The 16,997-nt window shown below is 39.6% G+C and overlaps 2 protein-coding genes across 5 annotated transcripts in view; both read left to right on the plus strand.

Moving 5' to 3' along the window:
* Positions 1-16,997, plus strand: part of LOC131775421 (uncharacterized) — a 46,011-nt gene that overhangs the window by 23,729 nt on the left and 5,285 nt on the right. For 3 of the 4 annotated variants that reach the window (XM_066163746.1, XM_066163748.1, XM_066163749.1), the window contains 21 exons: positions 10-36; positions 562-642; positions 1,256-1,353; positions 1,649-1,868; positions 2,152-2,181; positions 2,787-3,071; positions 9,530-9,909; positions 10,250-10,441; positions 11,038-11,127; positions 11,265-11,370; positions 11,767-11,904; positions 12,283-12,367; positions 12,897-13,005; positions 13,369-13,415; positions 13,564-13,684; positions 14,005-14,108; positions 14,365-14,467; positions 14,698-14,848; positions 14,945-15,011; positions 15,330-15,396; positions 15,831-15,919. In XM_066163746.1, coding sequence (XP_066019843.1) covers positions 10-36; positions 562-642; positions 1,256-1,353; positions 1,649-1,868; positions 2,152-2,181; positions 2,787-3,071; positions 9,530-9,909; positions 10,250-10,441; positions 11,038-11,127; positions 11,265-11,370; positions 11,767-11,904; positions 12,283-12,367; positions 12,897-13,005; positions 13,369-13,415; positions 13,564-13,684; positions 14,005-14,108; positions 14,365-14,467; positions 14,698-14,848; positions 14,945-15,011; positions 15,330-15,396; positions 15,831-15,919 — 2,590 coding nt within the window. The remainder of the gene's footprint in view (positions 1-9; positions 37-561; positions 643-1,255; positions 1,354-1,648; positions 1,869-2,151; positions 2,182-2,786; positions 3,072-9,529; positions 9,910-10,249; positions 10,442-11,037; positions 11,128-11,264; positions 11,371-11,766; positions 11,905-12,282; positions 12,368-12,896; positions 13,006-13,368; positions 13,416-13,563; positions 13,685-14,004; positions 14,109-14,364; positions 14,468-14,697; positions 14,849-14,944; positions 15,012-15,329; positions 15,397-15,830; positions 15,920-16,997) is intronic. The other variant, XM_066163747.1, reaches the window with a different exon arrangement.
* On the plus strand, positions 4,862-7,535 carry LOC131775420 (octopamine receptor-like). The gene has a single exon (XM_059091525.2). The coding sequence runs from the start codon at positions 5,242-5,244 to the stop codon at positions 6,973-6,975; it is 1,734 nt and encodes a 577-aa protein (XP_058947508.2). The 5' UTR covers positions 4,862-5,241; the 3' UTR covers positions 6,976-7,535.

Consider the following 16,997-nt stretch of genomic DNA (forward strand, 5'->3'; position numbering starts at 1 on the left):
TAACTACAGGAACGTCAAATTGCTCGTCAAATAATTGTAAGTGACCATCACAGACAAACACTGGCTACTTCTTTACGTCGTTTTTCCTGTATTGCATAGACAAACTACTGTTCAATTCGTCCTTCCAATGCATACATCGAAAAAAAAAAACAAAACAAAACATCAAGATATGGGATATGGTGGAATTCCTATGATTTTTCAAGAAGTCAACTTTGCAAGTCTCGTTCCGATGTGATGTACTTCGTAATTACGGATGTAAATATTGGCAACTAGCTTACCTTTGTGCGCAGAAAAAGAAGCAACTCGAAGTTGTGTCTTTTGAGGGTTTTTTTCGAAATTGGCTCGAGTAATTTTGGCCAGAATCATAGTCATAAAAGCCTGAACTGAGAACCTAATACAGAGATAAAATTAAGTATCCAGAAATTGTCCTGCGCTCAATGTTTAACTCGAGTTTCAAACGTGTTTTTAAAATCGCTCGGCTCTCCAAACACGCGCTTCATGACAAACAAAGGAACTTTCACAATTTGTGCGTTCCAATTTAACTTCAACCATCTTTTACAGGTACCACCGAGGATTTCAGTCTGGTAATAGGTTGTGGTGGCGGAGCGATTGAAATTTTCTCAGAAAAGAACTTAACAATCGGTAAATATCTTTCATGCAGAGGCAGACTACGATCGTATCTCGAAATCCAGTCCTAAAGGACCAATCCTCTAACTGGTTGAGAGGTTGACGGGAGTCAGTTTCTTAACCAAACATAGCGAAGTGAAGCAAAACCAAAGCATTCACTTTCTTGAATCGAAAAGTAACATGAGATGGATTACCTTTTCTTTATTAGTTAAGGATTCGCCATAGACTTTTTATGTTGAACCGCTGTTGACGCAAACTGAGCCGAAATCATTGTTTATACCTTTAATTTCCCCTTTCACCTTAAGCATTCTTAACTTTATCTCTTATGTAAAAGTAATATTGGAAGCTAGAAAATCTGGCCGTTTGCAGACAGCTTTTCATCAAGATGTTAGTAGGGCTTTTAAACAAACCTTGCTGGTTCGTACCCAAATTGGCACATTTTCGCGCTCCTAAGACGATTTCTCTCTTAAAATTGGCAACTGCGCCAAAATTGTTCTCAGTCATGAACATTTCATATTATTTGTTGAGGGTTGCAGGTGCCTGCAGTGTTGTAATGTGCGTTGCAATTATACACCGCTAAAAAAAGTTGTTAGATAATTAGGTAACGATTGTTTTCTTTGTGTTTCAGATGCTGTGATCAGCGCCAATGGTGAGACAATTACACTTGAATCAAAAGCTAGTATGGGTGGAAGCAGCGGGGGAACAATTATTCTTAGATCTGAAAAGGTGAATGAATAAGTAGAAAATATCATTGACGCACAAAGACTAATTATGTTTGACTGAGACAAACACAGAAATTGACGTGGGCGGGGTTTTATTTCAAGAATTTGCTTAATGAAATGGGCGTCTCCTCTTTGTTTGTCAAGGGTTGACGTGTATACAGGTATCAATCCATGAAAATTTATCAAAATTAAACATGATTTACCTTGACAATAATTCTTGACAATATTGTTGACTGAAATTGAAAAACGATTGACTCTGACGTGACAGAATTCATATTATCCGTTTCTTTACTTCATAGCATGTGATCCTTGGTGACAATGCGAGGCTGGAAGCCACGGGAGCAAATGCTCATGCAAAAGGTGGTGACAATTCTATCCGCCGTGGGGGAGGTGGAGGAGGGGTAATTGCAATCATCAGCAAAGGCAAAGCAGTTGGAACTGAAATACTATCTCCGAATGAAAACACTGCGGGGGGAAATGGTTCCACTAGTGGAGATAACGGCCTAGTGGTTATTAACGGTATGTCATCAGTTTTGAGTTTTGACCGCCATTAATTACGTTCAATGGGTAGCCTCAGATTTCCATGTTCCATGCGTACGGCGAACGGCAAACGGCAAACGGCAAGGATTGATCTTTCACTTTCAGCCTTTCAGCCGATTGTTCTGTAGACATAACTAATTGCAATTTTGGTGAATAGAGTTTAAATTGCAGGGGTAAAGGACGTTAGATGTTCAATGGAAATATTAAAGGGCCGTTGTGATAAGTACAGTATGAATCATTAAATTCTTCTAATCCTTTACAGGCTTCAATAAATACGGATATCCAGCGAAAGGTAATGATATTCTCGTGGAAACTATAAATAAAGATATTGTACAAACGCTTTTTCTTTGTCCTACGCTCGTGACAATACGAAATAACTTTTTCTTTACTTTGACGGCTGTTGGTAGAACGAGTGGTGTTGTGGAGCTGGAACCAAGAAATGTTTTCGGTTGTTTATTGCTTAGAACTGGATCCCCTAAGATGACATTTTACTCACAGCACACTTTTATTCTTTTTTTCCCCCTCGGTCGCAAAGAAATTACGGGAACTTAATCGGCTTTTGAAACAACTTTCTTACGATGATGATTTGAAACTTTTTTTAAGAACGAATGTATCGTCGCTTCCCCTTTCCCTCCTACCCCCCTCTCCCTCCTTCCCGCTCCTCCCTTCTCCCCCTTCCCTCCCCTTTCCCCTGTCAGGGTCATAGTTCAAGAGCCTGGTCGGCTCAATCCCACCTATACCATACTTATGTGTTCCCTCCAGGCTTTAGTGTCCTCCTTCCTTCCTATGGGGGGATTGATCAGCATCTTTATTTTACGATGAAACAAATGAAGAAACACGAGCTCGTTCATTACAGTCTATCAGATTTTGCTAAGTTTTTCTCTTCTTTTTCGTCAGTTATTGAGGTCAACGAAAGCTACGAAGGATGTGTGAATGGTAGCAATATATCCAATCCCCAAACAGTGACTATGAAAGCCCATGAAGCTTCACCATCAAAATGCATCGAGATTTGCCGTGAAAGAAAATCCCAATGGGCTTACGTAAGGGAGAGAAGCTGCAAATGCTCGAACTCCAGCCAAACCTCGTCTAAGCTTATTGAAAAGTGTAATAAAAGATGTTGGTCAAATTCTTCACTTGTCTGTGGTGGCGATGGGGATGACGCCTTCAGTGCATACAAGACAGGTAAGTCAGTTACTTACCACCATATGTTCAGTATGTTTCCAGCAGGAAGAATGCATCCCACTGGATGTAATTCTTATAGAATCTCTATTGAGTTATTTCTATATCATCTCAGTTACGGAGGCTCCATGACAATCCAGATATAACCAGTCCAGTGTCGTGACATGCAAAATGGCCCGTTTTTGGCAGTAACCGTAAGATACTGTAGTGTCATTAAAAGGAGACAATGGTCCCATAAGTAACTTGAAAATGTTTACGTTGGAAAAGGCCCCCAAGGGCAATCAAGGAGTAGTTGTCCATCAAGGGGGAGTTAGCATTGGCAAGTTTAAGAGAGCTGCATGCATCTCATGTTCTCTCGATAGGTTTTATTTAGATGATTAGTTCCTCATACACCTGGGTGGAGTGGATTTGCCACATGAAAAAGTTCCCTCGATTTCCTATAGTTAAAGTATGACAATACCTGGATAAAAATAACTCCGGGTTACCAGCGAATTACCCCGTTTTCGAATTTTGTGATATTTTAATTAAGTAAGGTTTTCTCTTTTTTTTTGAAAATTGAAAATCACTTTGATGCACGCGACCATGAAGAAAACGAGAGAAACGATATCGGAAACGTCCTTCGTGCAAAAAAAATCTGGTTTCAAAGATACTTTAACCGCATTGAGACTTTCTTTATTTTTAACTACTACTGAAGGATTAAGCTTTATAAACAAATAGATTTGACTAGTCTTTGTTGGTCCAAGAATGTAGATGACACTTACGTCATCACGTGAACAAGAACTAATTTCCATAGAACATAGACCTCAGGGTAGGGTGTATCCCTGCTCACTCCTTGCTTCTAACTAATACAGAAGACAGCCTTCTCTTTATTTTTCACTTGGCAAGAAAGGTTATGAGGGGATCATGTCAAAAAAGGCCGGAAAACAACACTGTTTGTAGTTTGGATAATAGTTTTTTTCTCAGCGGTCTTTGACTCATTGTGTATTTGCACACAACATACCAGCAATTGCAGTAGAGATTAAAACTACAGAGAAAGCGAATAATTGATTAAACCCATATGATTCAAAGTACGTGCTTATTCAATTATTCAGTTAAAAGGTTGAGATGGTGAATCTCCGAGGGTTATATTTGAGTAAGAGATTGTTGAGAACCAATTGCAGCTGTTTTTTGAACTAATCAAAATTCATATTTCTTGTTCACTTGTCTCTGTCGCGAATCCCGTGGAGTTTGGTGTTCTGTTACTATTGCAGGTGAAGGAGCGGGATCATTTTTTCATAAATCTGAATCTGCAAAAAAATCATAGTCGTGTATTTAGCTTTAGTTATAGGATTAAAAAACGAAGCATACTGTACAATCACGAATTAAGGGAGAGCTGAACCTCTAAAGTCTAAAACAGTTATATGCTGTTTTAATTATCCAATTTTTGGCAATGATTGACGTTTCTGTCATATGACACTGGACTAAGCAAAATTGGTAGATCTTTCAGATGTAATAGCTTCTATGACCTCTTCTGATTCTATGATATCATGGAAACTTAAGTTTTACAGAATCTATTTTTGATAGGAATTGCGGATTTTGTGCAACTAAATATGAGTCAATCATTGTGCCCTACGATCTTGCGAACTGACAATTTTTCTTCGTGAATAATTAACTACTCATATCTATTGTGGATCGCAAATGAAGGTTTGAATATTTAATTTAGAGACAAATATCAAGATTTACATTCGCAAGCCTAAAAGCTCTTTTACTGATGGATATGAAGATCGCTCTTCAAAATAAACAGTTTTGCAAAAACAAAGTTCAATTTGAAAGGTAGAATTCATCAGAATCAAGCCATCGCGATTCACCGCGAAGATTTTTGGATATAGGAGCGAAGATTTCCACTTTTCAGTATCAAACACATGGACAATGTTTGTTTGTTAGTGGGCGCATTGCACACATCAGGAAAGGGAACCGACATTGTTCGAAGAGCTCCTATCGATTTCATTATCTTCCGGATACTAAGTTTGAATGAAAATTGAATCTTGCATTCATATAGCCCGGCGTCAACAAAGAAGCGGGTCATTTCTCGGCACACTTTCAAAAGAAAAAAACGCCGAATTCAAAACTGATCCTTGTGCAATTTTGACAACAGCAAGCGGATTTTGAGGAAGAACTTCACTGCCTGGTGGCAATGGGTGCTGGACAGTGCGCAAACCTCAACAAAGTTGTACCTCAAGAAGGGGAATTGCTCGGCCCATATCTGGCAAACTGCGTTATTATGTCATTTCTAAGTATAACATCTGTAATAGGGAACGTATTAATCTTGGTTTCGATTTGCAGAGCTCCTGAATTTCTTCGCCAGCCATCGTATTTTCTCTTGCTCAATTTGGCTGTTGCCGATTTGTGCGTTGGGTTTATAGCAGAACCTCTCTACGTGATATACAAAATATCTTATTTATTCAATCCACTCTCTGTAATGTCCTGTTACGCAGGGTATGTGTTTAACCTAGTCTCTTTTCTTTCGACGTCGCTATCGCTTTGGACCGCAGCAGCAATTTCTCTGGATCGATTGATGGCCCTTCATCTTCATTTGAAGTATACCTCCATCGTAACCAAGCAGAGAGTTGTTATATTGATTGCTGTTTTGCTTGTATTAAGCGTGGCTTTCGCTTCCATGTTTGAATGGGCCATCGACGAGCAGAACACTGTGTTGGCGTGTGCGAACTCTCTCGCTTTGCTCATCGCATTGTTGTCTTACGTAAGGATATTCCAAATCTTGCGCTACCATCAACGACAAATTTCTAGTCATCAGGTTGGCGAAATATCATCGTTCACCGACGGCGGGGAAATGGACTCAACGGGTACCTCCTTTCAGGGAGAGGAGATAAGGGAAAAACGAAGAGAAGCTACTAAAGACGTCAATGGAAATAGACGAAATGAAATGCGAAGCGATAACGTACAAATGGTGGACAAAGGTGAAGATCAAAGACCTGACGGTGAAAATCATATCAAGGACAACAAGAAATTGCAGACGAAGGTATCATTTGTCTCCCGTGAGAATCATGGATGCTTTTCTTCAAAAGAAGACTTGGAAAATCTACGAGTAGGTGGTGAAATGAACATTGCTGAAGATAAAGGTCATGAACAAGACGAGATGCATCTAAAATTCGGGAGCACAAGTGCTCAACTTGGGAAAAGGACACTAGACCATTCACGAGAAGAGGAAATAGATGTACAGAAAATCGAAGAAGGAAAAGAAAAATTAATAAGAGTGGAAGTGAATGAAGCGAGAAGGAATGGAAAAAGAAGCAGTGAAATGAACCACGAATGCCCAATCGAGATGAAGGCTTTGAGTACTTTGCGAGCAGATCGAAATAATACTCGAAACAATCAAATGAAAGGAGAAAATTCCGTTGTCCCAGAGAAGCATAACGAAAGCAGGTCATCAGAGGGCGAAATTAATTTTAAGGGATTTGAAAAAAATCAGAATCGTCTGTTAATAACTGAAGCACCTTCCATTAGACAGATAACACAAGAAAGATCACTTGAAATGACTGCCAAATGTGTCACCATTGTTGGCCATGGTAGGACCAATACAGACGTCAACGAGCAAAGTGATATTAATATTGTCAATAGAAGGAAAAAATTTCAAATGAGAAAGTTCAAGAAGTCGTTTTATAACATGTTTGTTATATGGTTTCTCATGTTACTGTGCTATTTACCCCTTATATGCACATCTATATCGTTCCTATTGATTGGGCGTAGTTATTCTATGCACCTCGCGTTCAATTTCACAACATCTGTAATGTTCATGAATTCTAGCATAAATCCTATCTTGTTTTGTTGGAGAATACGTGAGTTTCGCGCAGCTGTAAAGAAAACACTTAAAGAAGTGTTTGGATTTCGGAGCAATCGCGGTACCTGATGTAACACTGATATGAGAAGATATCAATTATGTAAACCTTGAATACATTAGATGTGTTTAGTTCATCTTCAAAGCTTCTAGGGGTTTGTGGTGTGTGGGTGAGAACTTCACGCTCTCAACAGCTAACCAAATACCATAATTTATATTTTCCAAAAACATATCTGCAATTTGAAAGCGCTTTTCTTCTATGAGAGTAATACGTTACAACGCTTTGATGTGATAATTGTAATGAAATGTCAGTGTGGCGGGAAATAGTAAAGAGTTATGTATAAATTCTTATAACTTGTCTGAGACATTGGAAGCTATCTTGACTTTGCTTACAAAGTGTCGTGTCTTTCTGTCATCCCCACAAAAGCTGTGTTTGTCATCACTCTGAGAAGCGTTAGTCAGGCTTCATTCATGTACGCCAGTGCAATTTACATATCAAAACCTCGCTCTGTGCAATTGACTTGACTGGTAGTTTCGTACATATTTACGTTGTTTAGTAGCGTACAATCTGCTAAAATCTGGAAATCTCATGGGAATAATACGCGGCTCAATTTTTTTAAGGATAGAAAGGTTCTGAATTAAAATTAGAGAGACATCACACAGATTTATACTTTTTAATCCGGATTCGCGTCGTTTTAGTTTAACAAGCTCTATGATTGGCTCTTGAGAATTGCGTTGTCGTCTCAACCAATAGAATACTGCATGCGAGCTAAAAGTAACTTCATAATGAGGTGCTTTTCCACGCTTGGAGTGCGCTTGTTATATTTGTTTGCCTTATGCTGTGATCACCTTGTGATGTTGATATTGGTCACTTCAATTGGTTTTTGTAGTTTTTATTAAAAACACAGGAAATAACGCCCTAGGACTTGTAGGGAATTTATGAAAAGTGATGTTTATGAAAAGAAGCACAAGCGAGTATAGAATATTAGAAGACCTAATTTATTTTTGGAAATATTAACTGTTTCTTTCCAGACTCTAATTGCAAAATTTTATTTTCACTCAAGACCTGAAAGTAACATTTCTCAATAAATATAACTTAAACTAATAAAAGCGTTCTTTGAAACTGATACCGCAGGTAATTATTTCGCCCCGTTACATAGCAATTATCTTGTTTTGTAAGGCATAGTCATCTAAATTGAAACATGAAAGTGAAAATACATAAACCAAATAAATCTAACTTGAAACATTTTCAGGATTAAATTTGTTTTCGATTCTCTGCTTGAACGACTGAGGTGGTGGGTTGATCCAAAATGATTGCGTTTGTTTGTTGGCGAGAAGGACTTCGAAGCCGGAGATAATACAAAAAAAAGAAGAGAAAAAGACTTAAAAAGGCATAATTATCTGAATAAAAACAATTTTTGAGCAATTTTGAGCTGAGCATCGAAAGCAATTCGGGATTGCGTTGGTTTTTCTTTATCAATCTCGGCTGTGGGCCTTGAAAACTCATGTTACCCTCACAATTGATCAAGTATAGAACTGACCATAACAAAATAAAAGTAGATCACCATTTTATTTGCGCTTCAGGCTCTTTGCTTCTTTTGCTTTGAGGCATTGTTGGTTTATTGTTGGTTTTTTCTTTGCTCTACGATGGCCGTTGCGATTACTTTGGTTTTGATTAAAAGCCACTCGATCGAAAAAATCATGGTTATAATTACAACTTTTTAAAATCGTTATTCGGAAACTTTGAAATTTAATTTCAAAGCTTTGCCAGAGCGTAATGGTTATAATTAAAATTCTTATTCTGTCGAAACATCGGAATCTTGAAAAGTAAAAGTCAGAGAAAAATACTAAATGAAAAAAATAAATAGAGAATAATACATGGCGCGCGTAGATATGGAATTTCTCTTCTAGTGTTTAACTCGATAGCTCACGAGTTAGATGTCGAGTTGAACACGAGAAGAGAAATTTTATATCAACGTGCAACCATGTATTACTTTGTTTATCATATAAACACAACAGCCCTTTACTGACAAGAAAAGCCGACTTTATTAATGGGTGAAAATAAAGTAATGGACAATTTCCGAATAAAAATCGTCATGATTACAAAAACAACAATGGCGAATTTTCAATTTGCAAAATTCCCATTCATTGACTTTGTCCTTACTGACAGAAGAAATCTTTGACGGCCAAATCGGCCTGTGGCTAATCTTCCAGCTGTCGATTTTCGTTCTCAGCCGCGAGAAATGCCATTACCAAAGCCACTGAGTACGTAATTTTCAGTTTTTCTTTTCGTATATTGGTTTTCTTCCCCTTGTAGGAAAGTTTGGACGTCACTGTCTGCAAAAAATACAGATTTTTCAGTGTTTTAGCAGCTGTAATCTGTGAAAAATCCAACAAACTACCTTGGATTGAAAATGGTGAAGGCTTTGCCGTTCATTCATCAACCTGACCGAATGGCGCGAAAGGCGAGTGACGTGTCAGCAGCTGATTGGCGATATCAGACACACGTGTAAAAATTTCGCATTTTTTCACGTGTATTGTTATGATAAAACACTACAATCATACAGAAATCTGTTCGCCAGAATTTTTTCTTGTTAACAGAGTAAGTCTGCTTATCTGTTTTCAGGCTACGTCGCTGAATATTCATATACTATAATATCCACTGCAACTTTAGCAGTTTTTACCACATCATCCGTGGTCAATGCCATTTCACCAAATAAGACTGTAGAGGTAACGACGACGCCAACGACGCCAACTCATGCCACCACATCATTAGTGGTCAATGCCATTTCACCAAGTAAGACTATAGAGGTAACGACGACGCTAACGACGCCAACTCATGCCACCGCATCATTAGTGGTCAATGCCATTTCACCAAGTAAGACTGTAGAGGTAACAACGACGCCAACGACGCCAACTCATGCCACCGATGAAGCGAAGACTACCGAAGAAACGAAGCCTACCGATGAACCTACGACCACGCCCCCAGACGAACCATCGGGAAAGGTGAATTTATTCTAAAAGAGGCATGTTGACCATTGTTGGAAGACTAGGGGTTTAAAATGTTGCCATACACAAAGTAAAATTGTTTATGGTTTAACTGGCTTCCACTGTCCACAGTACACATGACACGAATGATATCCCTCAGGAATCAAGGGCGGTGGGGAAAGGTCTCTCCTCCATTCGTAAATAGTGTAAAATCTTACAGTGACATGCATATTGAATACATTCTTCGTTCTGCATAGGTATTTCGTCTTGTATGATTATCAGCTTAGCCTGACATACTTACATATCGAAAACAAGCTCATTTGAAAGACAAAATTGTCTTTTTTTCTTTAATTTTTAGTTCAAAGACATTGCAAATGTCACAATCACAGACGAAAACGTCGTTGAAGTTGTAAACCAGCTCAAAAACCTCACCAAAGAGGGAGACATGAATGGTGGAGACACGAAAGTCGCCCTGGGAATCCTGCAGAAAATCACCAGCAACAACAGTTTACTTCCCGCAAACAAATCTGGGCGGCAGAAAATAGGACAGGTCAGGGGGAAGATTAGCGATGATAATGACGATGATACTTATCATGACCATAATAAGGGTGATGGTAATGACAATGATGTCACCGATGACGACTACGATGGTAGTGATGATGACAATGTTAATGATGACGCCAAAAGCGATGAGAAAAACCATAATAACCAGGAAACGCGATTACCCGAAAAATTTTAAAGTCAATTTTGTGGGAGTTTCTGTCATAGTAAATTCTGAGTTCGAGAAGAATAATAGTCTTGATATACATAGATAGGCAACTTCTTAGATTCTCTTTCATTTCATTCGGTTACTTTACACGAAGAAATCACATCTAACGATGGCCATTTTGAAAGTTAGCTGTTCACCATTGCAATGCTCTTGTGCATGGTAATTATAGCAAGAAATCATGAAATTCAGACCAATCACAGAAACTGAATCACTATAATAACCTGGCTCTGTCGTTAAAAGCACGATCAGCACTAGTGTACCTCAAAGAGCTCTATAACGCACAACTTTTGTGTAGAGCGGCAAGTTTCAAACAACACAATATGTATGCGCCAACAGCCTAATTCAATTGGGCAGTTTATCTGTTTTTTTTCTTTCAGAGCATTCTTCATGTTGCCAGCTCACTCTTGTCAGGGGAAAACGCTGCCAATTGGGGCGTACCAACAGATAACGAAAATAAGACGGACAAGGTTGGTACGATTAGCAAAACGTAGAGTTTCTATGAATGTTATAATTATGTTAACGAATCTAAAATAGATGACACTAACATTTCCCCCTAAAGAACTTGAATTTGATTACGCTATAGCTAATTTTTGTTTTTCTTTAGGTGACTTCTCAGACCCAAGTTTTAGAAGTTATAGAAAACATTGGTCTAAAAATTGGAGAAAAACTTGGTGATGACGACAGCTTGGTCGTAGAAAGTGAAAATATAGGTACGTAGCAAGATGTTTGAACTTAGTCTCTAATTTAAAGTTGGAGTCATGAGAAGTTTCTATGTCACCCGCACACGAGGCAAGTAGCTACCCTGTTACCGAGACTCATCCCGGTGTCCGTTGTGTGAGTTATATGAGAAGATAACCTCCCTTGGGTGAGATTGTAGGTTGCCTCAACCAAACAAGAGCTCAGGTTTTCTTGAAAGATCTTTGATACCCATTTACACTCCTGAGTGGAAAGAGGCGCTGCGAGAGTCAAGTGTCTTCTCCAAACAACATAACTCGATTGCAAACCAAACAGCTAATGCCCCTCGAAGCTGGTGCAATGTAAGATGTACTTTTGCTGAGTAAGATGTACTTATGCGTTTAGTTGCCATTTTTACGTTCTCGATACAGCTATGGGTGTAGAGACCAAGATACCTGACGAGTCTTCCCCAGGGGTGAAATATCCAAGATATGGTGAACTCGGCCCAGAATGGAGAGGACAGGATCGTGTATTTGTTAATAGAGAACTCTTCGACAAGATGGCGGCAGGTCGGTCCGGTTTTGATGTGCGCTCTTTTATTCTTAGAACAACGTCACCTCATGATAATGTCAGTGATCAACTGCGGCCATTGATCTGCAGAAATTTTACTTTTGTCATCTTTCTGGACAATTATCAGTAATTTTGAAAAAACGTCACCTGATGATAATGTCAATGATGAGCTGGGGCTATTCAACTGTAGACAGTTTGCAGTTTGCTACCTTTTTATGTCAGTAGTTTTGTCAATTTGCACAAGGTAACAAGTGGCTTACAAGTATTTCTTCTGATTCTATTACATTCTATTCTCTACAAATTTTGGTATGTTAGATCGCCATTTTGAAAACAATTTTGAAGAGAGATCACGTTACTTATGTAAGCATTTTTCGTAGATAACAGATCAAGAACAACAGTTGTCTATGCCATTTACAATCAAGTCAGCGAGCATTTCCCTACGAATACAATCAGCAAAAAGAGGTACGGTGTCTTTGTTTTACTTTCTTTATTTATTTTCTTAGTTTATCACACACAAAGATATATTGACAATTTTTCACTGTTCATTAGGTCCTTAGAAGCAGTTCCCAAAGCATGAATCATACATGATCATATCTTAAGCTGATTTATACACGCATTTTGATTGGTTCCTTCGTATGGTCTATTGGAGGACAGACCAGAAACGACGTCACCATTGACAGTCTTAAAGTTTTTAGTCACATAAGACAAATAAATTCCATATTGCCGTGTGCCTGTACAGTCATAGATCACAGAGGAAGTCAAGATGTGGTGAGAACATCACTGCCTCACTCAGCGGCTATTTTTTTATTACATTTTGACGTCATCTACAATCTACAACTGATCAGAGTACGACAACGAGGAATTTATTTGCTTAACATATTTTTGATTCATTTTCTCTGTTCACTAAGGCCTGTTTTTGACTAAAATCTAGAAAAGACTAGTTTCCGAGTTTGACTTCAAGAGAACACTCATTGTTTCATTTTCTTATCAGCTCTGAGAGTCTAATTGTGAACTCCCGAATTCTGGCTCTAAAGTTTAACAAGCAACTTCCTACTCCATTGAAGACACCTATTAAACTATGGTTTGATAAATTGGAGAAGGTTTGTTTCCGTTTTATTTCCACTGATAGCAAGAATAACAATTTATGAATTGATTAAACTTGAAAACGATGTCTACAATTTCTCACCCTTGACTGAAGGAGATTAGTAGAATACTAACTCACCTAATTTTTCCCCATTGAATACCAAAATATATTAAATTATTGAAAAAATAACCCCAAATACCTGCATGTTTTCAACCCTATGTCTGTACACTAGGGACCAAAAAAACACGAAAAACGAGATGATCTGAACCCGCTCTGAGAGAAAATACCAAAACACCTGAGTGAAAAAGAACCTGAATTCTCCATTTCCAAAAATCACAGATCGGGCCTGTTGACTTAACCATCGTCCTTTCAATTTCAGGGCGAAAATGTTACGAAACCTTCCTGTTCGTTTGTGGACTTCGAGAGGTAAAGAAAATAAACCACTGACCATTGATCTGTTTACAGTCTACAGTTTGCTACCCTTTTATAGCTCTGAGATCTAATATATTCATTCTCTTGCCGTGGAATTTTGATTCAGAAAATTTGAATATCTGTGACGTTTTTTTATACATAGCGCAAGGGGCTCGTGGTCACACAAGGGATGTCGCGTGGTCAAGGAAAAGGACCAGAATGTCGAGTGCGCCTGCGATCATCTCACAAACTTTGCAATTTTGATGCAAGTGAAGGAATTTGAAGTATGTTCTCTGTTTTCTGTATGCAATGATTCACTGGAGTATAAGAAATCTGAATCCTAGTTTTAAGGATCTATTAACAGCGGTGGGAAACCCTATGAACGACTTCTCAGATTTGATAATCAAACAGATTAAATCGGCTGAAGAAACTCAAAATGAAGGAATTATCAAAACAAATTTTCTCTCGTAAATCTTTTGGGCCAAAGTACAACATTTTCTTTTTCGTATTAGGGAACATGAAGATCCCATGCCTAGACCCCTTTTAAAGAGAACACATCAACAGCTTTTATATTTCCTAACAATTGCTTGTTTTTGTCTTTAAGGTTGAACCGGATCACTATAAAGCTTTGACAGTCATTACGTACGTAGGCTGTGGAATTTCATTATTTGGACTCGCGCTCACTTTGGCGACTTTCTTATCACTTGAGTAAGACATTTCTCCTCGTTAATGTTATTATTGATGTTGTTGTTAATTTTGTCTTTGCTTAACCTCTCCAACCGTTTTTATAATATTTTGTTCCCCCTGAAGTAGTGAATTATAAGCGTGGCGTAGATGAATCCAAGACATTCTCTTCATTCGTGAGGCATCATCGTTGACTTTGGTTTCCTGAAAATAACTTCATCATTTCATTGAATTTTTTTTGCCCTCATTTTCAATAAGTTGAAGGTTCGTGTTATTTCAGGACGTTAGCTTCAGAACGGACCTCAATTCACAAGAATCTTGTGGTAGCCATTGGACTCGCGCAGATAATTTTCCTGGCCGGCATAGATGCCACATACAACCCCGTGAGTATCAGTAACTATTAATTACTTTCAGTTAAGAACCAGTTACTAGTAGCTAAGTAATGATAGTGTTAGGTCTAAGATTAGCAAATCATTTTAACCAACTTTAGAAGATTACAGTCCCCAAACTCCGTTATTTGCGCCCCATACGAGCGATCAACTCAGAGTGAACGCATGATCCCCTCTCATTTGAAATACAACGGAATTGACAACAATCATTTCTCCTTCCGCAGATTGCGTGTAAAGCCGTTGCTTTGTTCTTGCACTATTTATACACAGCGGCTTTCACGTGGATGTTATGCGAAGGAGTTCATCTGTACAGCAAAGTGGTAGAAGTATTCAGCGAAGGATCTAAGATGAAATACTACTACGCCTTAGGCTGGGGTAGGTCGAATTTTCTCTTGACTGGCCGAGCACCGATACAAAGCGAACATGACTTAATTAAAAATGAAAAAATTAAAACTGTGCCATTTTTTCTAGGTCTACCGTTGACCATTGTGTTCATTTCCGCCTGTTCTCGCTGGGGAGGATATGGGAACGAGCGAGCGTACGTATGGGTATTAGTTAATCTACGGCCTAGATTGTACCTCTTGACAGATTGATTCTAAATGTTACCATTTCCAATGCGTACTGATCCCATCCATTCTCGACCGCCCTTGCTCTCTACTAACATACTCTCCCCCAGACAGTGATCCTACATCTCGCCAATCTAAGATTTTCTGGTTTCCTATACTTTTGAGGCAACTTTTTTAGTTCGCAGGGAAAGCTACTCAAACTGTCGAGGCTTATCTCGTCTTTTAGCGATGCTCTCATAAAATGATAGTTCCTACACAACTTTGCTTTACCGTTTGCTTTTACTTTTCAGCTGCTGGATTTCAATCACTGACGGGCTTATTTGGGCTTTTGTTGCTCCTGTTCTTATCGTGATGACGGTAGGTGCTTCAGTCTCTCAATTTTATCTTCATAAGTTATTCCAACATGAATTTGCGTCCTTTGCTAAATTCCTTAGTGCACTGGAACTACGTATTCTTGCAGAAGGCGAGCGAGTTTGTGAAAGAGAGTGAAAGAGAGGTCTTTCGCAATCTTTGCTCCCACCAACCCCCTCCATTTCTTTTTAGTAAAACTAGTGCAAAATTTCGCAAGGAAATTTTCGTAATTTGACTTACAAAGTAAAAATCATGATATGAAAAGCAATATAAAAGTTTATGACCTGGACACAAATGTTAAACCAAATGTCGCTACTGACCACTTAACACTTGAGCTTTTGCTTTCCTGCTTACTCGGGGTACGACATTTGAATCCTACATCGATTTCTGAGGACATCATTATCTACATCATGCTCAAACACACCATTTTGGTTTTGCAGATCAACTTTGTGGTTATGATAATGGTAATCAGAGTGATCATCGCATCTGTAACGTCACTACAGAATCCTGGCAATGCTTCCCAAGTCAGGTACGTACATCTTATTACGTCTTCGTGGTTTTTTGTTGTAAATTACATCATCTAACTACGTCCATTTGCTTTTTTGACTTTCTCTCCTACTCTGTCGTTGTTTGCGCAGTTTAACTTTGTAGCTCGCGTGTTCATGCTCACTTTCCTTGTCACGCCACGACGCACCAATGATTTGAACGTTCGCCCGATCGCTCGTTAGCTTGTTCGCCCCTTCGCTCATTGGCTATTTGGCTCGTTCGCTCGTTCGCACGTGCGCTCGTTTGCTCATGCGCCTGCTCGCTCGTTCGCTCATTCGTTCGTTTGCTCTTTCGCTCATGCGCTTGTGTGCTCGTTCGCTAATGCGCTCGTGCACTCGTGCGCTCGTGCGCTTGTGCGCTCGTTCACATCGCTCCTTCGCTCCTTCGCTCCATTTGCTTCTTTGACTTTCTCTCCTACTCTGTCGTTGTTTGCGCAGTTTAACTTTGTAGCTCGCGTGTTCATGCTCACTTTCCTTGTCATGCCACGAACGTTCGCCCGATCGCTCGTTAGCTTGTTCGCCCCTTCGCTCATTGGCTATTTGGCTCGTTCGCTCGTTCGCACGTGCGCTCGTTTGCTCATGCGCCTGCTCGCTCGTTCGCTCATTCGTTCGTTTGCTCTTTCGCTCATGCGCTAGTGCGCTCGTTCGCTAATGCGCTCGTGCGCTCGTGCGCTCGTGCGCTCGTTCGTTCGTTCGCTCGTGCATTCGTTCGCTAGTGCGCTCGTGCGCTCGTGCTCCTTCGCTCCTTCGCTCCTTCGCTCCTTCGCTCCTTCGCTCCTTCGCTCCTTCGCTCCTTCGCTCCTTCGCTCCTTCGCTCCTTCGCTCCTTCGCTCCTTCGCTCCTTCGCTCCTTCGCTCCTTCGCTCCTTCGCTCCTTCGCTCCTTCGCTCCTTCGCTCCTTCGCTCCTTCGCTCCTTCGCTCCTTCGCTCCTTCGCTCCTTCGCTCCTTCGCTCCTTCGCTCCTTCGCTCCTTCGCTCGTGCGCTCGTTGTTTCATTATTTTGATCCTGTTCGTTTTAATATCTTTTTCTGTATGCTGGTGTATCCTTTTAATTTGATCGTCA

The sequence above is a fragment of the Pocillopora verrucosa genome, chromosome 3 (assembly GCF_036669915.1).
Source record: "Pocillopora verrucosa isolate sample1 chromosome 3, ASM3666991v2, whole genome shotgun sequence".
Lineage (NCBI taxonomy): Eukaryota > Metazoa > Cnidaria > Anthozoa > Scleractinia > Pocilloporidae > Pocillopora > Pocillopora verrucosa.

Coding starts and splice junctions, on each gene's coding strand:
- LOC131775420 (XM_059091525.2), top strand. CDS start 5,242: ATGGGTGCTGGACAGTGCGCAAACCTCAACAAAGTTGTACCTCAAGAA.